This window comes from Aquarana catesbeiana, linkage group LG11, assembly GCF_042186555.1.
Source record: "Aquarana catesbeiana isolate 2022-GZ linkage group LG11, ASM4218655v1, whole genome shotgun sequence".
NCBI lineage: Eukaryota > Metazoa > Chordata > Amphibia > Anura > Ranidae > Aquarana > Aquarana catesbeiana.
The window spans coordinates 60,943,657-60,966,777 of NC_133334.1; the positions used below are offsets into that span (position 1 = coordinate 60,943,657).

Here is a 23,121-nt window from a genome sequence, read left to right on the forward strand (position 1 = left end):
ACAGCGCCGAGCCTCTCTTAGGGAAAGGAAAAATGATTTTTCCTTTCCCAATGAGCGACAAGCACGGGGATCCGACTCGGATCCCCGCCAATGCCCGGCACTGTTTGGTATGAATCTTGAGGGGGAACTCCACGCCAAATTTGGGCGTGGGTTCCCCCCCAGGGGCATACCAGGCCCTTCGGTCTGGTACGGATGTGAAGGGGAACCCCCTACGCCGAAAAAACGGCATGGGGTCCCCCCCAAAATCCATACCAGACCCTTATCCGAGCACGCAGCCCGGCCGGTCAGGAAAGGGGGTGGGGATGGGCGAGTGCCCCCCCTCCTGAGCCATACCAGGCCGCATGCCCTCAACATGGGGGGTTGGTGCTTTGGGGGAGGGGGCTCCCTGCGGCCCCCCACCACAAAGCACCTTGTCCCCATGTTGATGAGGACAAGGGCCTCTTCCCGACAACCCTGGCCGTTGGTTGTCGGGGTCTCCAGGCAGGGGGCTTATCGCAATCCGGGAGTCCCCTTTAATAATAGGGCCCCCGGATCCCGGCCCCCCACCCTATGTGAATGAGTATGGGGTACATGGTATCCCTACCCATTTACCTAGGGAAAAAGTGTCAATAATAAAATACACTACACAGGTTTTTAAAGTAATTTATTTGACAGCTGGGGGGTCTTCTTCCGGCTTCGGGGGTCTTCTTCCGACTTCAGGGGTCCCTCCGGTTCCTCTTCTCCCGGCATCCAGTTGGTTCTGCTCCGCTGTCTCTGGCCTCTTCTCCCGGTGTTCCAGTTCTTCTGCCAGCTCCTCCGCTGTCTTCATGCCGCTCTTTTGCTAGCGGAGGTCCGGACTTCTGGCTTCTGGACTTCTTCCCTCTTCTCTTCTTCCGATGTTGACACGACGCTCTCTCCGGCTAGAATGCTCTCTGTGCGCTCCGCTCTGACTTATATAGGCAGAGACCCCGCCCCCTTATGCCGTCACAGTCCCTGGGCATGCTGGGACTGTAACGTTTTAGGGGGCGTGGTCACCGGGTGATGTTGACCACGCCCCCTAAAACGTCACAGTCCCAGCATGCCCAGGGACTGTGATGGCATAAGGGGGCGGGGTCTCCGCCTATATAAGTCAGAGCGGAGCGCACAGAGAGCATTTCAGCCGGAGAGAGCATCGTGTCAACATCGGAAGAAGAGAAGAGGGAAGAAGGCAGAAGGCAGCAGACCGGGCTTCTCCGCTAGCAAAAAGAGCGGCAAAAGAGCAGAAGATAGCGGAGGAGCCCGGCAGAAGACCCGGAGAGCGCGGAGAAGGACCGGAGAGACCCCCGAAGCCGGAAGAAGACCCCCGGAGCTGTCTAATAAATAACTTTAAAAACCTGTGTAGTGTTTTTTTTTATTGACACTTTTTCACTAGGTGAATGGGTAGGGGTAACATGTACCCCATACTCATTCACATAGGGTGCGGGGCTGGGATCTGGGGGCCCCCTTTTTAAAGGGGGCTCCCAGATTCCGATAAACCCCCCCGCAGACCCCGACAACCAACGGCCAGGGTTGTCGGGAAGAGGCCCTTGTCCTCATCAACATGGGGACAAGGTGCTTTGTAGTGGGGGGGCCGCAGGGTGCCCCCTCCCCCAAAGCACCAACCCCCCATGTTGAGGGCATGCGGCCTGGTACGGCTCAGGGGGGGGCGCTCGCCCGTCCCCACCCCCTTTCCTGACCGGCCGGGCTGCGTGCTCAGATAAGGGTCTGGTATGGATTTTGGGGGGGACCCCACGCCGTTTTTTCGGTGTAGGGGGTTCCCCTTAACATCCGTACCAGACCGAAGGGCCTGGTATGCTCCTGGGGGGGAACCAAATTTGGCGTTGAGTTCCCCCTCAAGATTCATACCAAGCAGTGCGAGTTGGTACCCTGTTGGGTTGTCATGGAAATGGCAAACCCCAGCTAAACGCAACCGCAGCTAATCGCACTGGCAACCGCAGCTAATCCCACTGTGCAAATGCAGCTGATCGCAGTGCCTGGAGTCTTGAATTTCACAGGAAAAAAACATGCTTTTAACTGCGGCAGAATAGCCGTCCGTGTGAAAGGCGCCTTACATCTTTCCACTTTTTCCCATACAGTAATTCCCATTCAAAGAAGGAATAATGATAATAACATATATCAAGGGAATGTTCACTTCAGACAGACACACAAATCAATACTCTCAGACTGCCAAGCTCTCCACCTTATCCTCCCTGAGAACACATTGTTTAATTTATAGTCATATTTACACACAGTAATATAGTTGCGATCATTATTTGGTAGTCTTCACTACTTATTGGCACTATATCACAACTTCTGTATTACGATAGGTGGACATAAACAGACCATTCATACACCAGACAAACATTCCAGTGTTTATTCAAAACACCCCAGTATCCCCATAGAGAGATAGGTGGAGCAAGGTGTATGCATTCCATCATCTGACAAACATACACTCATAGATAAGACACCATATTGAACAATCTGTAGATTGCGCCCAGCGCTACATAGCACATGCATTTATGATGTTACTAACTTTCTCAATGTGATGGCAACCTACACATTAGTGACAAGTAAATACATGGACCGATCTACTACATGTTAGTGTTCTATCGTACAAAAGAACATACATAAGTAATCCATTCATACTGTTAACGATGTCCGATCCGTCGTGCATGGAAACAGGAAATCAGCGGATTCCCAGAGAAAGAAGGGGATAAACCCACATTATTTAATCCAAACTCAGTATCTAAGATAACCACAACGGTGCTTGGACACATTCGTTTTGCACCCAACATAGGTGTTTTGCCGTTATTCACATAATTTGTTAAGTTGACTAAATTAGATCACCATATCATTCTAGTTTCACATCACTGTGCAACCTCATGAGATATTAAGTCACCTCGGTATAGCAGTGTCTATCTACACGGCTCCTCACTCATTCATCAATCTATACCATGTTTGAGAGAATTCCATATATTCTGATGAACGGGGTGTGTTTACACACTAATCAACCACACACCAGACAACTTCCTACTGACTGCACCTGATAGGTCCAGCACCGTCAACACCGCATCCATATCAGTCCACAAGCATTCACCTGATTGATATGCTGCAACACATATGCCTAAGATATAATCGCAGACAGATACTGTACTCATCTCTCACATTGTGTACTGCATCACCCAAAAAGGGAGGGTATATGGCAAAAGCGAACAGGTGTGGATAAGGTGTCGAACCCAATGGGCACAATACCACGGCTTCAATAGAGGCAGAAGATTACTCTATTCAAGAGAAACAGAGGTGCGACCCAAGTCTTTTACTAGTAGATACACTAGAATATAAAGACACTTAAGCCGATCCCATTCTATTCTATTATAGGTTACCAGCATTAAATTTCTGAAATCAAAAGAAATGCCAGGTACCACCAATAAAGGATATAAGCATTAAATCTATATAATATAGTGGTCTCCTCCATTAATAGAAATTTAGCGAATACTCTCATATCTGCAAAAAGAATATAAAGGGTGGGGTAGTATATTCAATGGCAGTGTGTGTCTTCTATAGAAAGTAGAAATGTCACCGTTGGGAACGGGGAAAGAGTAATGCAGACATCAGATGATTTTATAAAAAGCACTGCAAAGACATGTCACTGTTTAACCACTTCAGCCCCGGAAGGTTTTACCCCCTTCCTGACCAGAGCACTTTTTACAATTTGGCACTGCGTCGCTTTAACTGCTAATTGCGCGGTCATGCGATGCTGTACCCAAACAAAATTTGCATCCTTTTCTTCCCACAAATAGAGCTTTTTTTTGCTGGTATTTGATCACCTCTGCGTTTTTTATTTTTTGCGCTATAAACGGAAAATACCGAAAATTTTGAAAAAAAATGATATTTTCTAAATTTGTTATAAAAAAAATCCAATAAACTCAATTTTAGTCATACATTTAGGCCAAAATGTATTCGGCCACATGTCTTTGGTAAAAAAAATGTCAATAAGCGTATATTTATTGGTTTGCGCAAAAGTTATAGCGTCTACAAGCTAGGGTACATTTTCTGGAATTTACACAGCTTTTAGTTTATGACTGCCTATGTCATTTCTTGAGGTGCTAAAATGGCAGGGCAGTACAACCCCCCCCCCCCCAAATGACCCCATTTTGGAAAGTAGACACCCCAAGGAAATTGCTGAGAGGCATGTTGAGCCCCTTGAATATTATTTTTTTTGTCCCAAGTGATTGAATAATGACAAAAAAAAAAAAAAAATTACAAAAAGTTGTCACTAAATGATATATTGCTCACACAGGCCATGGGCATATGTGGAACTGCACCCCAAAATACATTCAGCTGCTTCTGAGTGTGGGGATACCACGTGTGGGACTTTTTGGGAGCGTAGCCGCGTACGGGGCCCGAAAACCAATCACCGCCTTCAGGATTTCTAAGGGCGTAAATTTTTTATTTCACTCCTCACTACCTATCACAGTTTTGAAGGCCATAAAATGCCCAGATGGCACTAAACCCCCCCAAATGACCCCATTTTTGAAAGTAGACACCCCAAGCTATTTGCTGAGAGGCATGTTGAGTCCATGGAATATTTTATATTTTGACACAAGTTGCGGGAAAGTGACAAATTTTTTTTTTTTTTGCACAAAGTTGTCACTAAATGATATATTGCTCACACAGGCCATGGGCATATGTGGAATTGCACCCCAAAATACATTTAGCTGCTTCTCCTGAGTATGGGGATACCACATGTGTGGGACTTTTTGGGAGCCTAGCCGCGTACGGGGCCCCGAAAACCAATCACCGCCTTCAGGATTTCTAAGGGTGTAAATTTTTGATTTCACTCTTCACTGCCTATCACAGTTTCGGAGGCCATGGAATGCCCAGGTGGCACAAACACCCCCCCCCCAAATTACCCCATTTTGGAAAGTAGACACCCCAAGCTATTTGCTGAGAGGCATGGTGAGTATTTTGCAGCTCTCATTTGTTTTTGAAAATGAAGAAAGACAAGAAAAAACATTTTTTTTTTCTTTTTTCAATTTTCAAAACTTTGTGACAAAAAGTGAGGTCTGCAAAATACTCACTATACCTCTCAGCAAATAGCTTGGGGTGTCTACTTTCCAAAATAGGGTCATTTGGGGGGGGGGGGGGTTTGTGCCACCTGGGCATTCCATGGCCTCCGAAACTGTGATAGGCAGTGAAGAGTGAAATCAAAAATTTACGCCCTTAGGAAGGCTGAAGCGGTGCTTGGTTTTCGGGGTCCCGTATGCGGCTAGGCTCCCAAAAAGTCTCACACATGTGGTATCCCCATACTCAGGAGAAGCAACAGAATGTATTTTGGGGTGTAATTTCACATATTCCCATGGCATGTTTGAGCAATATATCATTTAGTGATAACTTTGTGCAAAAAAAAAAAATGTGTCTCTTTCCCGCAACTTGTGTCACAATATAAAATATTCCATGGACTCGACATGCCTCTCAGCAAATAGCTTGGAGTGTCTACTTTCCAAAATGGGGTCATTTGGGGGGGGTTTGAACTGTCCTGGCAATTTATGCACAACATTTAGAAGCTTATGTCACACATCACCCACTCTTTTAACCACTTGAAGACAAAGCCCTTTCTGACACTTTTTGTTTACATGAAAAAATTATTTTTTTTTTGCAAGAAAATGACTTTGAACCCCCAAACATTATATATTTTTTTAAAGCAAATGCCCTACAGATTAAAATGGTGGGTGTTTTTTTTTTTTGTTCACACAGTATTTGCGCAGTGATTTTTCAAACGCATTTTTTGGGAAAAAACACACTTTTTTAAATTTTAATGCACTAAAACACACTATATTGCCCAAATGTTTGATGAAATTAAAAAGATGATCTTAGGCCGAGTACATGGATACCAAACATGACATGCTTTAAAATTGCGCACAAACGTGCAGTGGCAACAAAATAAATACATTTGTAAAAGCCTTTAAAAGCCTTTACAGGTTACCACTTTAGATTTACAGAGGAGGTCTACTGCTAAAATGACTGCCCTCGATCTGACCTTCGCGGTGATACCTTACATGCATGGGGCAGTTGCTGTTTACATTTGACGCCAGACTGACGCTTGCGTTCCCCTTAGCGCGAGAGCAGGGGGGGACAGGGGTGCTTTTTTATTTATTTATTTTTTTCTTTATTATTTTTTGCTTTTTTATCTTATTTTTAAACTGTTCCTTTCATTTTTTTTTTTTAATAATTTTTATTGTTATCTCAGGGAATGTAAATATCCCCTATGATAGTAATAGGTAGTGACAGGTACTCTTTTTTTAAAAAATTGGGGTCTATTAGACCCTAGATCTCTCCTCTGCCCTCAAAGCATCTGACCACACCAAGATCGGTGTGACAAAATGCTTTCCCAATTTCCCAATGGCGCTGTTTACATCCAGCGAAATCTAAGTCATGAAATGCTCGTAGCTTCCGGTTTCTTAGGCCATAGAGATGTTTGGAGCCTTTCTGGTCTCTGATCAGCTCTATGGTCAGCTGGCTGAATCACCGGCTGCATTCTCAGGTTCCCTGTTGAGACAGGAGAGCCAGAGAAAAACACGGAAGATGGTGGGGGGGGGCATTCCCTCCCACTGCTTGTAAAAGCAGTCTAGAGGCTAATTAGCCACTAGGATTGCTTTTACATGAAAGCCGACTGCTGGCTGAAAAGAATGATACCAAGATGATACCTAAACCTGCAGGCATCATTCTGGTATAACCACTCAAAGTCGTGAATGGCGTACCTGAAGACAAAAAAATGGTTAACAATAAAACACAGTAAACGGTAAAGTATAAAAAATTGCATACCTGAAAAGCAAACATGATAAAACATAATAACAATAAAACATTGCAGAATAGAGTACAGTAAAAAAGAGCAGAACAATAGAGAGAGAATAGAGAGAGAGAGAACAATAAAACGACAACTATTTTTTTTAATTTTATATATTTTTTTTTTTTTACTTTTTTTTGTAACTGTAACTTTTATAACTGTAACCGGTTCCAGGTTCGGTTCTCTCAAAATGCGATGGCATCTTGGGAGACCCTGTGAAAGTGTGCCTAGTCTGTTCAATGCTGTACCCTACGCTAATACTCAACTAGTGAATGATAGCGTTCAAAACATTCACCAATGCAAAGAGCAGGATTGTCAGGACAGGAGTGACAATAATAGCGGGTGTCACGCCTATATCCGCGCTTGCTGCAGACACAACATCTTTTTTGGGGGGGTTCGTTGGGTAGGGGTACTCAGGAGGACATAAAGAAAATGCCTCTCATGCAGCCGACTGCATTTGGTTGGGGATGTAAATGGGGGAAGTACGGGCGCTGCAGAAGTGGTGGGTTCCCAATTAGGATTGGCGAATGCAGCAGAAAGGGCATTATGGGCACGACGGGCCTGTGTTCGTCTTCTTGGTGGCAGCGGGACACTACTTGTGCTTGCCACCTCACCAGCTTGAACTGCATTTATGGGACTTGCCACGTCACCAAGTGTTACTGCAGTGCTGGTTTGACTACGACCGCTGGTGCTTGCCAGTTCACCAAAACGCTACCACAAAAACTGTTAGCGATCACAGGGATCAGGCCTGACTGCGAATGCTGCAGTTATGTGTTTAGTGTTTTGTAAGTGACAGTGATCGATTGATACTGCACTTGGGTGGGCTGGGCTGGGCCGGGCGGAGGGGCAAAACGCAGGTGCTAGCAGGTATCTGGGCTGATCCCGCTAACACTGCGTTTTTGGGAACCCTAAACTGCTGGGGACGCTAGTATAGATCTGATCGGATCAGATATTGATCCGTTCAGATACTATACCACTAAGGGAGGCATATGCTGCGTGCGTGGGTGTTAGCGCTACTGACGCTAACCTGACGCTGCCTGGGGCAACGCATATCACCGCCGGGCGATCAGGGGGCTAAACCTTTATTAGGTAATAAACGGCGGGTGCCCTGACACTATAAAAAAGAAATGAACTAACCAGCTTCACCCGTAAAGGTTATACGGTGATCATTGGTGAAAGGGTTAACTAGGGGGCAATCAAGGGGTTAAAACATTTATTAGGTAGTATATGGGGGTCCCTGACGCTATAAAACGCTGACGGCGAACCTATATATTTACCTCCCTAACTAGCGTCACCAGTGACACTAATACAGCGATCAGAAAAATGATCGCTTAGCGACACTGGCGACGGGGGGTGATCAGGGGGTTAAAACTTTATTGGGGGGGTTAGGGGGGTATCCTAGACCTAAAGGGGGCTAACACTAACTGCCCTACCACACTAACTGTCACAAACGGACACCGATGCATTAATCAGAGAAAAAAAACTGCTTGGTGTCAGTGTGACGGGGGGAGGGGTGATTGGGGGAGATCGGGGGGTAAAGGGGGGTGTAATTTATGCCTGGCATGTTCTACTGTGTGTGTGTGTGTTGTGCACTCACATTGCAGTCTTCTCTCCTCGGCGCCGGAACGGAAAATACCGAGCCGAGGAGAGATGACATCATTTCCTCTGCCTCTGTGGCAGGGGAATGCTTCCATTGGCTGGGAGCAATCGCGAGGGAGGGGCCACGAATGGATGGCCTCCCCCTCACCTCTGATCGCCGGGGGACAAACGCCGACCGCCTCGGGCACCGGGGGAGGTCCGATCGGACCCCCCGCTCGCGGGAGGCAGATCACGTACAGGTACGTGATTCTGCCTGCCCGTGCCATTCTGCTGACGTATATCAGCGTGAGGCGGTCGGCAAGTGGTTAACCCCCTCGGCACCATCGAGTTTAGCAAGAAAATCCATTTGGCTTCCTTCTGCAATAGTGTTTTGTCCCAATCCCCTCTCCTATTGGACATCTCAAGTTTATAGACAACCATGCATTTCAAACCATCAGGTTTTGCCCCATGGTTGTCTAAAGTGAATTGCCACAGGTGATGTGTCATCTTCAGTAGTTTTACTGGAGAGGTGTTCACCCATCCTTTTGCAAAATTCTCTTATGGTTTTTCCTACGTAAATTTTCCCGCAAGGGCAAATAATCTGGTATATGACATAGGTCGTTGAGCAATTCACAAAGGGTTTTATCCTGTATGTTATTCTACCAGTAGAGTCCTTAAAGATATTTGTCCTCATAACAAAACTACATATAGAGCAATGCCCACAGGGGTACATACCCTCCGCATGTGAAGCAAAGGGCAGGGACAGCTTGTTTGTTCTTGTTTTTTTGTTCTATGGGTATATTCACTATGAACAAGTACGTCAACTAGTGTTGGTGCACGTTTAGCTATCATGTTGGGATGGGGGCCCAAAAACTGCTTTAATCTATTATCTAACATGAGCAAATGCCAATGTCTGCCCAGTACTTTTTTTAGGTAATCCCAATGGGTACCGTAGGTCGTCACCAAACCTATTCTGTCTGTGGTGGCCTTATTCAATTTTTCCTGATCTTGTTCGCTGCCCAGAGTGATTTCCCTCCTCTTAGACCAAGCTTTTTTTTTGCCTGTTTTATTACAGAGTTTGGATAACCCCGTTTCCTAAATCTCTGACTTAATTCGTTACTCTCTTTATGAAAATCCTTGATACAAGAGCAATTCCTGCGGATTCTCAAAAATTGTCCCACAGGGATCCCTCTAATGAGTTGCCATGGATGAGGACTGGTGGCGTGGAGGAGTGTATTTCTGGCCGTGGGTTTTCTAAACATGCTGATCACAATTTTTGTATTCTCTTTACGGATCAACAGATCCAAGAACTCAATTTGCACACTGTCCACCTTGTAGGTGACAAAAATATTTCTGGTGTTATTATTGATTTATGAATGACTCAGACTGCGACACAGTACCCCTCCACACCACCAGAACATCATCGATAAAGTGTACCCAAAGGGCCACATGTTTCTGGAATGCTGGGTGGTTGTATACTTCCTCTCTCTCACACCATCCCAAGTGCAAGCATCCGTAGGATGGGGCACATGAAGCCCCCATGGCCACTCCCCGTTTTTGTCGATAGTATTTACCATCGAAAATGAAATAGTTGTTGTTAAGGACCAATTCGATCAATTCAATCAGGAATTCGTTATGGGGACATGCCAATGGGTGTCTGATATCCAGCCATTGCGATACTGTATGTATCCCCACCTCATGAGGAATAGAGGAGTAAAGGGATTTCACATCGATCCCTGCCAATAGGCAATCCCTGGGTATCTCCAAGTTATTTTCGCAGAATATCTGCAGAGTCTTGTACATAGGACAGTAGTTCCTGATTAAGGTGCTTAATTCTTTTGTCGATGTATTTTCCTACCCTTTCAAGGGGACCCCCCATTCCAGACACAATTGGTCTACCGGGGTTTTTTTTTAGATTTTTATGCACCTTAGGGGTAATGTAGAAAGTGGATGTATTGAAGTTAATCACTCTCAGAAAGAGAAATTCCTTCTGAGTCAATAGACCAACTTCCTGTGCTCTAGTCAAAATGTAGTTTATTTCCTTGACCAAATTCGGAAAAGGGTTCTCTGGCCATCTTTCATAGCAGCTGGAATCAGTCAGCTGTCTATAAATTTCTTCCAGGTAGTCACTTTTTGGCCACAGAACTACATACCCTCCATTATCAATAGGTTTGATGATACAATTTAGTAGCATTTTTAGTTCTTGAAGCGTTTTCTTTTCATTAGGTGAAAGGTTATCCGGAGTGGGTTCTATCGTTTCACATTTTATAGCTCGTATATCCTCCGTAGTTGCCTCCAAAAACATCTGAAGATATTTATTATTAGAGAAACTGGGGAAACGTTGTGACTTATTAGCTAAGCCTGACATGGGAGGTGGATCTAAAATGTCTGAATCTATCCAGGTATTTCCCTCAGCATAATCAATCAATTGTAATTCATAAATTCAATTTTATAAAGAAATTGCCAGGTGACATTTTTTACTACTTCCTTAAATGGCCAACTGACATACTGGAATGACAGTAAGCTGGTCATTACAGTTTTAATCTAAATTGATGTATTATTATTGGGCAAAAAGTGGGATAGTTTTTAAAAGTGAGATGAACACAGTTGCCAATATGGAATAAACCAACTGAGCTTATTTAGAAGGAGATGTCATGAAACATGCCAACATTTTGTTCTCAAAGCCCTTGTATCCCTTCATCTTTATAAGTGTGACATAGTTTACTAAAATATGGCAAAATACAGTGAAAAAGGTTGGCAAATAATAAATTGGAAAAGGTGTAAAGTGACAAATTCTCCCAGTGAACTAAGTCAGCAAACGTGCTTTTATACATTGAATGACTAAAAAATAAGCAAAAAAAAAAGCTAACGTTCAACAAATAGTGATGTGCACAGCTATTCATACATTGTAAGTGCATGACATTTGTAGCATGATAATATCCCTACCATTATCCCAGTCATACTAGTATCCCACTCATCACTGTAGCTGCATACATTGAAGTTTCCTGTTAAAACCAATTCACACCAGGAATTTTCTTTTTTTTTTTGGTTTGGTATGTTTCTGATGTGTTTTTTACAGTACATATTGCTATTTGTATCCCCGTAGAACATGAGTGCTGAACCTGTGGCCCTCCAGATTTTGCCAGACTACAAGTCCCATCATGCCTCTGCCTTTGGGAGTCATGCTTGCACCTGTCAGCCTTGCAGTGCATCATGGGACTTGTAGTTCTGCAACAGCTGGAGGAGGGCCACAGGTTGAGCACCCATGCTATAGAAGGTGCAATAATTGGATACCAAACTAAAAAGGTAGGTTGTCAACTTAGTAGACATAGGGGGTCTCATCTTTGAACCTGAAATCAACATGTGGGCCACACATAATATTCAGTATATGTAATGCTACAGAGGATTGTCTGAGACCATACTACTAGTTAGAAACTGTTGACATTTCGCTGGTGTAGTTAAATGCTGGGGACATGCTGCAAGAGACTGTTAGATATTAGGGACATGTTACCTGAGACTTCTAGATCAGTCATTATAGCTACATTGCAAATCAGTGCTCCTGTAATTAGCTGCTGGGGTCTGAGGGCTGCAAGAACCAAGGAGCTGCAGTTTGGGTACCAGGGGTTTAGGAGATTAATGATTAGTAAGTGACTTATAAAACAAAGATTGTGTGTTTACTGCACAGTATATGGCTAAATCGGACCAAAAAAAAAAAACAGTTTAAAACTGTGTACACTTTAAAAACAGCTTTAAAAATTGGCCCAATTAAGTCAAATAAATTATGAGGAAATAGTGAAAATGATTGAACAAAATTATTATGACATGTAAAATTGTCTAAACATTTGTTTACATGAGAAGATAAGCCAGATTGTCCCTTTTACCTGAAGAAATATTAAAACATTTCAAATATCTGGCATTTGAATGTAGCAGCCCAAGGATTTCGAACATTATTTGCCATTAGAATTGGTTATTTGTACTGTCAGAGGTAGGGTGCATTTGATTCTTATTAAAATTCTTCTACAAATAGCTTGTTTTCCCTGTCAGCTTGGGCATGCTCAATCATCTTCTTAATGCTTCTTGCATTTTGGAAACAAAATAAATGCCCCCACAAGGATGACCTTATCTCATGATCAGTTGGGATTTGTTTTGCCTAGTTCACTACATGCCACAGTGTAAGTGATGTATAGTGTATCTTATGGTCCACTGCTCCTGATACACAGACAGATGAGAAATTGAGTAGCAGTGTCTAAGTGAAGGCATGACATTTTGTACTAAATGGTATTCTGACCTGTAAATGAAACACTAATACCTGTCACAATAAAATATAATGCAGTGTTTGTATATAGCTGATCTGTTTTAAAGGGGAATTATACATATAGAGATCAGCATCCTGTTTTCTTTGTTCTTTTGTATTTTATCAATATTAGCCTTTACTAATCTTACATTTATTCAATTTTTTTTCTTTTCTGAAAACTGTCGCCTGTGCTTGGTTGCTTTCATTTTTCTGTAAAATCCAAAACCTATCATTTTTAGAAACACACATTTCTAAGGAAATGTTTTAACTTATAACTATTTTTTGGCAAAAAAAAAAATATATATATATAATATTATATATATATATATATATATATATATATACACACACACACATACACAAGCTGTAATTTAATATCTATCTATCTATCCACACATAACATGTACAAGTCATGGCTGTACTGTACATTGTTCTACAAGCCCTGCTGCCGCACAGCCAGTCATAGTTTCCCATATGAAGCTGTATAGAAATCTGTATATTTTGGGATTTATTTTAGCTATGAATTAGTGTGGGTCATGTATGAACTTATGCGGTAATTGTTAGCGAAAAACATTATGTGAAAGTTTGTTTTTGGGATTAGCTAGATTAAGTGTGTGTATAGAACCTGTGATGATCTAAATGTTAGAACTGACTATGCTAACTTGATTATTAAAGGCTCTGGGACTATCACTGCCACGCTAGGTTAATTATTTAGTGAGTCAGTCACCTAGAATCACATGTAGCCAGATAAGTCTGAAAAGTGTGAATTCTTGCCCTGCATTCTTGTTCCGGTTCACTAGATAGTAAAGTCAGGATCAAAATGATGGCTCTTACAGACCCCAAGTTAGCTATGACAGTTTCATTATTTCTGTTCTCATATGTTCCTTTTAAAAGATAAGTTAACTTTTGGGAACATGATACATGTTCCTCCCGTTTTTAGGGTGGAACATGTAATATGTTCCCGCAACTGCTACCCACCCGATCCCCCTTCCTCCTTTCTCCCTGTGACAGCAGGTCGGAGATTTTCTTCCAGCACCCGCTATCATTATCTGAATAGAGCACCGCCGTGGGGGGCTCAATCCATACAACCGCGCCATTCATTTACAGAGTTCTGCAAATAAATGAACTACAAGTACCAACAGCTTTTGCAGCTGATAGCTTGTAGGGTGCTGTATTTCATTGTTTCTTCCTGCCATTGTGTTACTGCCTGCCTGTACAAGGTACGAGCAGACAGCTTACGCTGACAGTGTGCAGGAGCCCAGCATTGCACCCACGATCTGCTGATCGTGGGTGCAATTCATTCCAGGCTCCTACAAAAAAAAACTGTAAATGCACATTTTTTTTAGCCTGCAAAAAAATATGCGTATATTATATTATTATTTTTTTTAAAGGTGAACTTTGGAAGTTTGGAGTTACAGGGCTAAGTTTAAAGGCACATTTAGACAGGTGTGATGTAATGTGGTACATATTTTAAAAGACATGGACACTTTTATTCAGTGCAGCACAACACACAAATGGTTCACAGGTGCATTGTCTAGATCTGTTGGTATACCATTGAAAATAATTGGTACTGCAATGCAGCATGCTTAACTTTCATTACCATTCTTTGCATCATTGCAGGGTAAAACAGAACCATTTCATTTTATTTTTGTACGTATAAAAACAATGCTACATGAGAGAATAAATAATATTTATAGCACATTCATATACAGAATTCCAAATATCGGAATACAGCTTCCCCAATATAAGTAATGAGTTATATTCATAATAATATTTATTAAGAAATATTAGCGTTTATAATATCTTCAACTGGGGGAGGGGGGGGGGTGCTGGCCCTTAGCTAAACATACCCTTTGGATGATCCTAATCAATATTTAGACTGATGTATATAAATATGCTAAACATTTTATTCATTCTTTCATGTAACAATATGTTTATATGTACAATAATAAAATCAAATGGTTTAATTTTTTTTTTTTTTTTGTGGGACCCTTGAAGTCCGTCAGGTGTACATTTTTTTCAATGTTCTGCACATGTCTTGTGTTATCTCAAGGAGCTTCCTAGTTTTTATCTTGGACTGTGGAATCCATTAGCCTTTATTTTGTAGAGATCTGAGAGTGGAAGTGGTTGAGTTGCTTAGCAAAAGACAATGATCAGGACTGAGAGCACTTAAAGGATAACTTAACTTTTGTGAAAAAAAATAGCAAATAAAAAAAAGTAATATAGTAAATACAATTGCTACACTAGCTATATTGTAATTTCATATTATTAAATGCTAAATTCACTTTTACAGAAAAAATAATAAATGCACATAATGTATTTATTGGCATATAACACTCACTTTTTCACCATGAAAATCGGGTGCAAATAGCGTGTGCGTGTTATACGCCAATACTTCAATTTTAGCTGCCACGGAGGGGACAGGCAGGGGGGCGGGATGAGGCCGTCAGATTACATACAGTGAGAATCTCCTGTTTACTTGGCGGCCTCTGTAATAGGAAGTCCCGTCTCCTGGGCCACCATTGGACCACTGTTCTGTCTATCATAAGAGATTCTCACTGTATGTACTCTGTCGGTGCTCGTCCTGCCACCCCTCCCTGTCCCCTCTAGGTTGCAGATTGGCATCAATCAGGCTGCACTAATGGCAATGGCGAGGCTGCTGCATTGATGGCAATGGCGAGGCTGCTGCATTGATGGCAATAGTGAGGCTGCAATGATGTGGACTGATGAGGCTTCATTGATGGCACTTGTGAGGCTGCAGATTGGCATTGATCAGGCTGCATTGATGGCAATGGTGAGGCTGCAGATGGGCACTGAACCTTATTTTGCTTCAAAGTTCCTTATTTAAAATTTAAGGTTTTTTTACTGAAACTTCCCTCTTAAAACGAATGTGCGCGTTATACGCTGATAAATACGGTATTTTGAAAGAAAAATGTGAATTTATTATTTTTCCTGCAAGATTCTGGAAAGCATTGCACCAGGAATCATGGGCTCCTGCAGACATATCCTCTGGCTTTCATCCCATACCTCTGTATAAGCTTTCTGTTTGAAAGCCAGAGAACATGTCAGTGGACCCCAAGACCGCCCATCAACGCCCCTGCAGCCCATTGAAACTATAAGTAGTAGTAGTAGTAGTTTTTTTTTTTTTTCGAACATGTAAAAAAAAGTATAAAAGTAAAAGAAGAAATAACAAAGTAATCATACAGTAGTAAACAGACACAAAAAATAGTTGTATTACTTGTAGTAATAGTTATAGTTGTACAAAAAAGAAAACTGTACAAAAAAAAATTGTAAACAAAATAATTTGGTTTACATATTTGAAAAGGAGTGTTAGCTGACGGTATTTGTAATTTAATCATTCACAGGAAGCTGTGAATGAATGACGCTGCTGTGTGGGTGGAGCCCTACACAGCCGTGGTTTTATTTTAAAATGACAGTAAGTGCAGGGAGAGGAACCCCCATCCACTGTCACAAGGAGAGGGGACCAGGGGGAAAGGAGCTGGAACATGTTACATGTTCCACCCTAAATATTGGTGGAACATGTAACATGTTCCAACAAAGGTGAACTTATTCTTTAAAAACGACCTTTCCTTTTCAATTGCTATAATTTTATCTAAAATTCAGTACAATGTGGCAACCTGGAAGCTTCCTGTGTACAGCTGGTGTAGAGAACTTCCCCAGGTGTGTCATTTCCTGCTTGTGTGATTGGGTCATTGATTTTCCCAGAAGTCTGAATAAAGATACAAATCCGATTTTAGGCATCTTTTACAACAAAAATTTCATTTTTGTGAGATACTGCAAAGGGTTAATTACTTAAGGGATGAGGGATGTAGACATTGCAATTTTCCTTGTTGGAAGACTGCAAGCGCATCAGCTGATTAGATTAAACACAGACATTCACATTCAGGAACCAAAATTCCAAGGACATAGTGGAACATACAGCTTTTTCTTAAGAACAGAAACAGGTATGACTCTGCTACAAAATTTGTTAAAATCTTTGCAATGTACATAGATCACCCAGAGGGAATTGTTTTTTCCTTAATAAAAGTGGAGTTACTCTTTAAGCTGGCCATTGATGGATCTTTTTTTTTTTCAGTGAGCAGACTAAATAAAAAAAAAACGAACAATTCACCCCATCCACACAAGCAAGGTGGACGGAGGAATCCCTTATGCTGGGACTCTCCGCTGTCTGAATACACTGATCAGCACCTGAAGCCGACGATCAACAAAAGTTTTCCACCATTCCCATTCAACAGAATCTAATGATCGACTTCTGTCAAACAGTGACACCCACACATGGATCGAAATTCATCCAGACTGAACTGGCCGAATTTTGATCTATTTATGTTTAGCTTTACTCCACAAAAACGTTGTGTTTTGTTAGTCCGCAACAAAATTTAAACTAGCCATACACATGTAGAATTCCCACAGATTGCCCACAGACTGAGCAAAAAAAATATAGTAGATGCTCCATCCACACTGAACAGCATGGAGGGATTTATGTTCTTTGCCAGCAACTAAATTCAGACAGATCTAATCTTCACATCATCCCCTCTGTTAGATAAAAACTTGTATCCTAGTACCTGTGCTTCATTAAAAAAAAAAAAAATTCTATCTGTTTTCACAGTTTCTTCCGGTGCTCACATGACTCCCGGCTCTCTCCTCTCCCTGTCTGACAGCTCCAGTGGGTGGGGCCGAGATTCCCCCCACTGACGTCAGTCGGGGAGGCAGGGAGGAGAGGAGGAGAAAGAAGGGAGTCACGTGAGCGCCGGGAGCCGCTGTGAAAACAGGTAGAAATCTGCTTTTTTTTTTTATAAAGCACAGGCACTAGGATATAGGTTTTTATCTAACAGAGGGGATGATATAAATATCAGATAGTTTTGTAGCAGCAGGGAGAGGAGCAGAGCGGCGCTAGTGAGAGCTGACAGGCAGGGAGGGGAGGGGGAAGGAGGACAGAGGGGGACAGAGGGGAGCTGCAGGGGATGATGGAGGCATGTAAACTGACCCCGGTGTCAGGGCTTAGCAGCCATAATAAACCGTGGTTAGTTTACAGGGGGAAGGACATAGCCAGGCAGGATCAGCCAGGTATTTCAGGTGATAGAAGGTGCCAAATTACACAGCACAAGCACTGTGCTATATAACATGCTTTAAGAGAACAGGATCCAATTTTTTTTTTGTTTCTAGGTTAACAAACGCTTTAACAGTGATTCCATCTAATTGGATGCTGTTACTGTTCAGCAAACAGTTTTCCACTCAGCTCCTTTGATTTTTTTAATTGATCTATCTTGAGCCAGGTGGCACTGACAGAGCCACCCATGGCTCGAATTTCGGCCGAATCAGCAGGAAGCCAATTCGTTAATGGCTAGCCTCAGAAGCTGAATGCATTTCTAGCAGATCGATATCTATTTTTTTGCACTTGCAGGGTCTTTAAAAGGATAAATCATAAGGAAATGTGCATGTATTCAGGAGGTGTACTGCATTTTTTTTCCTCTTGATATACATTTTCAGTAAATTTATTGCAATATTATCTGGTCCTGTAGTAAGTCAGCATTGAAGAGTAAGGATGAGTTCAGGCGTGTTCGCAAACCGCACGCGCAGAGCCCGCCAGGAAGTCGGCACTGCACAGCGCTAATCACAGGCAGTGAGACATTCCCCTATCTGTGCAGCTGCGGATCGAGAAAATGTCTTACTGCCTGTGATAAGCGCTGTGCAGTGCCAAATTCCTGGCGGGCTCTGCACGTGCGGTTTGCGAACACGCCTGAGCCCATCCTTATTGAAGAGTAGGTTAAACTTTACACAGCAGCAATGTTTACTGGCTGATGCCAATATTCACTGATTGACATCACCTGCTTTGAAAAGGTGCTCATTAATTAGTTCTTGCTGTTGTGATCTATATGTAAATAATGTCACTTTTCTTGTTGCAGTTGTCAAAATACAGCTTGCAGAAAAAGATCGATGATTTGGTAAGTAACATAATATAACAATGTTTACTTTATGATTTTTTTCAGAAAGTTAAAAAAAACCTTATCGTTATTTTAGGCGCTTGTTATTTATACAATTCCAATTATGATGGTTTCTACAAATTACATTGTCGTTAAATAGCAGTATTACATATCATTTATATGTAGATTGTAATATTTTAATTAAAGTAGATTTTATAGCTAAAGCTGACCTAGTGCCAATTGTTGTTGATCAATTGTTAAATCAAATATATGAAGCAATGCAAAAATATAATTGATTACCCTCCAATTGTATTTCATCATGTCCCATGCTCATCCTCCTGTGTAATACTGTACTGTTATTGATTGCTTGAGCCATCTTCCTGATAGTAGATGCCTGTTCGCTCGCTGATCAGGAATGTGTCATCAACTGGGAAGGCCAAAATTCCTCAGCCTTGTAGTTATGACCCTGAGACTGAATGGATCTGCCTGAGCTGATTGCTGATGGCTGTCTGCCAAAATCCTTGGTGTTTCTACATCGTCTGCCTTGGCACAGGTCATCTGACTGAGAGTCACATTGCTACAGAATCAACGTTAAAAATAATGGATGCATGTTTAGCTTTTTAATCTCATGCTAGTAAGTGCGATGGGCATTTTATCTTTCCTTTTTTTTTTTTTTTTGGCCTTTTCTTAATTTCAGCTTATAAACGTGCTTTATGCATTGCACAACAAATGTTTCAAACAACTGTAATTTTTCAAGCGATAGTACTGCCTAAAAGCACTATTCAGTTCATTTGTCCAGCCATGTATTGTTTATGTTACAACTTAATGACCTTCTTGGAAACCAATAATAAGCAAAAGCAGTAAAAAGGAAAAATGCCCTGTTCAGTTTGCGCAGGTTCTAAAGAGACCTCACCCAGCATGATGATTTCTGGAGGAGGACGTTCATAAATTTAAAAACCTTCAAAACACCAAAGACTGTATGATGTTAGATTACTCTTTATTACCATTGTATATAATAGTCAGGAAGAATGAAAGCCTGACTAACTGGTAATGCACTAAGATGAAAAATGGGAATAGAAGACAGAGCCATATCATATATGAAGCAAAAGTTAAGTAAAGCAATATACTTTTCAATTTGTATTTTATTCTGAAACCAGATCATCCAGAGTCTATCCTTCCTGACAATGATGCTGATGTTAAACGATCCCTAAAAAGAATTTGGAATTTTGACTATGATTATTCCTTCACTGCTGTGAGCCGTGTTTTAATAAATAGATATCTATGGTAACTTGTCTGCTCTACAATATTCTACTTTTCTTTAATAAAATGTTTCCTGATAAAAAAAAATAAAAGTTTGGAAAAGGTTTTCAGGAACACAAAAGTAACACAAAGTAACTTTGTATTTAAAAAAACAAATCGAGGTCACACTACAGCTTGGTAGCAGGCACCACTTTCTTGCTGTTCTGATCCATTGGTTTAACTTACTGAAAAACCCTGTGATTTCAGGTCCAGGGCAACACATGACTCTCTTCCTGCCTCACACCTACAGCCAGCTTCAAAAGTTTAGTGCTCAGTGTCTACCTGTTCCCTACGTCACTACAGTATCAACATAGGGGTCTCCTGGAGGAACCATAGAGCACAGTGGGGAAAGGGGGAGGAGGGAGGTGGGGGAGCAGATTGACACTCCTGGAAGTGTTGGTTTGGAAAGACACCTCAGCAGAGGATTTTCTTACAACTAAGCATCGCCCAGAGGCACAGGCAGCAGGGAAGGTTAGAGGAGAAGTACAGCCAAAGCTTGTTTGGCTGTACTTCTTCTGTGGATGACAGGAGTGCAGTTTGTTCTTGTTAGAGGCTGATGTTGCATCCACCTAGGTAAATATGATTCTTTAAAAAAAGAAAAAACCCATACATCTTTTTTAAAATTCACTTTATTCTTTACAAGCAGTAAAGCAAACAGTTTCCTGGGTAAAACAAATAGTTATTTCTTCAGACATTTTCCATAATGAGGCCTTCTGTATCAAGTTCGGGCAGTTTGTGTAGAAATTATTTTCCCCAGGAAACGTTACTTAAAATTGTGTCTTTTTAAAGTGAACATTGTAAAGTAAAAATTGTACGGCTTTGTAAAATTTAATTTTTCCAATAACGTACATATTTCAAAAGATCATTAGAGATCTTAAATATCTTTATTTTCCTGTTTACAATGATTTACATTTAACATTTCATAACTTATACTTAAAGGTACAGACAGACTAGCACAGTAAAGAGAATCTGTCTCAGAGAGATCTCTGCATCTGTTGCCTGACTGCCTTCATTGTGCCAAAACTAGCTTCCCGCCTACTGCACACCCCTATAGGCCAGTGAGGTACTGATATGCCAATAAGAATTGTGGAGGGTGAAAGGTAGCAGTAAGCTCCACCACTACCTTGAAGTTACCAGAGGTCACTGCAGCTTAGGTGTCCAAAACTAATTTTGCAGCTTCAGTATACGTCTGTTAAAGTGATTGTAAAAACTGTTTTTTTAAATAAAAATAAAAAAAGAGATTATATTTGATTATATATTGCCCAAAGCAGTGGCTTACCTCCTCCTTTCTGGGCCCCTGCTGGTGTTCTCCGCTCCTCCTTCCTATGCCTTGTGAAGCTAGGAAGAGGGGAGAGTGGTCCTGCAGATGGGACAGCACTGGATTGGTGGAGGAGTCAGGTAAGTGTTGGGGGAGCGGGGGGCACAACAAGTATTGGGACGTTTTTCGAACTTAATGTAGGAAACACATTAAAGATATAAAAACAATTAGACGTTAGAACCACTTTATAGTGGATGTAAAGGTAAAAGGTCTTTTACTTTAATTCATTATCTGCCTTAAAGCGGAGTTCCACCCAAAAATGGAACTTCCGCTTTAAGTGCTGGTGACTCCCTGACATGCCACATTTGGTATGAATTTATTTAGGGGGGGGAGCGGGTACCCTGTTTTTACAGGCACCCAGCTCCCACTTCCTCCCCTGGCGCCACGGCGCCGGAAGGAAGATCACCCCCCCCCTCCCTCCCTCCCTGCAATCTTCTGGGACAAGTCACAGCTCCCAGAAGATTGCCTGGCCATTCGCATTGCGCGCCCGGCTATGAAGCCACAGCCGGGCGCCCACAGTTAGAATGCCGGCGCTGCGGTGTGGAGGGGGAGAGGAGCAGAGCTGCATGCGCCCGCATCGCTGGACCATGGGACAGGTGGGTGTCTGATTATTAAAAGTCAGCAGCTATTACCCTCCTGGTTCTTCATGCGGAATAAGATCGTTACAAGGCTCTCTCAGGATATAAAATCAATGCATCAAAATCAGAAGCTTTACCCATTAATATCCCTGAAGCTGAGCTCACACTTTTAAAAGCCAATTTCAATTATAACTGGAAAACAACTGCTCTGAAGTATTTGGGGACCTATATCACCCCAAAATATGATACCCTATACCAAGAAAACTCCCCCCCCCCTTTCCGTTCCATTAGATCCTTAATGCTTCAGTGGAAAAAGCACCATATCTCCCTTTTAGGCCGTATAGCCTCTATCAAAATGACCATCCTCCCGAAGCTCTTATATCTTTTCCAAACTCTCCCTATACCCATACCACTTAAACACCTGAAAAAACTTCAGTCAGACTTACTCCATTTTGTTTGGAACTATAAGAGGCATAGGATACCGCAATCGGTAATGCTGGCGTCACTTAGTGAGGGAGGCCTAGCTTTTCCTGATATTATCAAATACTACCAGGCTGCGCAATTGAAAGCGGTAGCCTCATGGTTTATTCAAAAATCATATAATAAATGGACAGAAATCGAAAAGCTCTGGCTAGCTCCAATACACCCGAACAATCTTCTATGGAGTTCGAATGCAGAAGTAGCTCCTGACCGCTTGCTGGGCCCCATGTCTCTGCTAAGACGGACTTGGCGTACATTGGCTCGGCTTCATAAACTATCCTCAGAGAGATCACCACTGACCTCTTTTGTCTGTAATCCTAAAGTGCCAGATAGCCTAACACACCAAATGTCCCACCCTTGGTCCTCTAGAAACTTATTCCATTTCGGAAGTATAGTGGACCCCAGAACCCGTAGATTACTATCTTTTTCTGACTTACAGGCTAAACACGATTTACCGAGACAGGCATTCTATGGGTACCTATAAATTCGACATTATGCATTGACTATAACCTCGAACTTGCAGTTCTCTTCCCCATCCTCGTTTGAAACTATAATTTTAGCGGGTAATGCACAGAAAGGTATCATATCTGGAATCTATAAGATTTTAAATGCCATCTCCCTAGAAGAGCAAGGCAAACACTCTTATATGCTTAAGTGGGAGAAAATCCTTGATGAGGAACTCCCTATAGCACAATGGCAGGCGATATGGACACAGACAGCTAAGAGTTCAATGTGCACACTTTATAAAGAAAATGCATGTAAAATCCTGTTCTTCTGGTACATGACTC

The 23,121-nt window shown here is 42.1% G+C and overlaps 1 protein-coding gene across 3 annotated transcripts in view; it reads left to right on the top strand.

The window, feature by feature from the left end:
* Positions 1-20,273, top strand: part of CCDC73 (coiled-coil domain containing 73) — a 112,718-nt gene extending 92,445 nt beyond the window's left edge. For all 3 annotated transcript variants that reach the window (XM_073604479.1, XM_073604480.1, XM_073604481.1), the window contains 2 exons: positions 18,641-18,679; positions 19,816-20,273. In XM_073604479.1, coding sequence (XP_073460580.1) covers positions 18,641-18,679; positions 19,816-19,869 — 93 coding nt within the window. In that variant the 3' untranslated portion in view covers positions 19,870-20,273. The remainder of the gene's footprint in view (positions 1-18,640; positions 18,680-19,815) is intronic.
* The last annotated feature ends 2,848 nt before the right edge of the window (positions 20,274-23,121 follow it).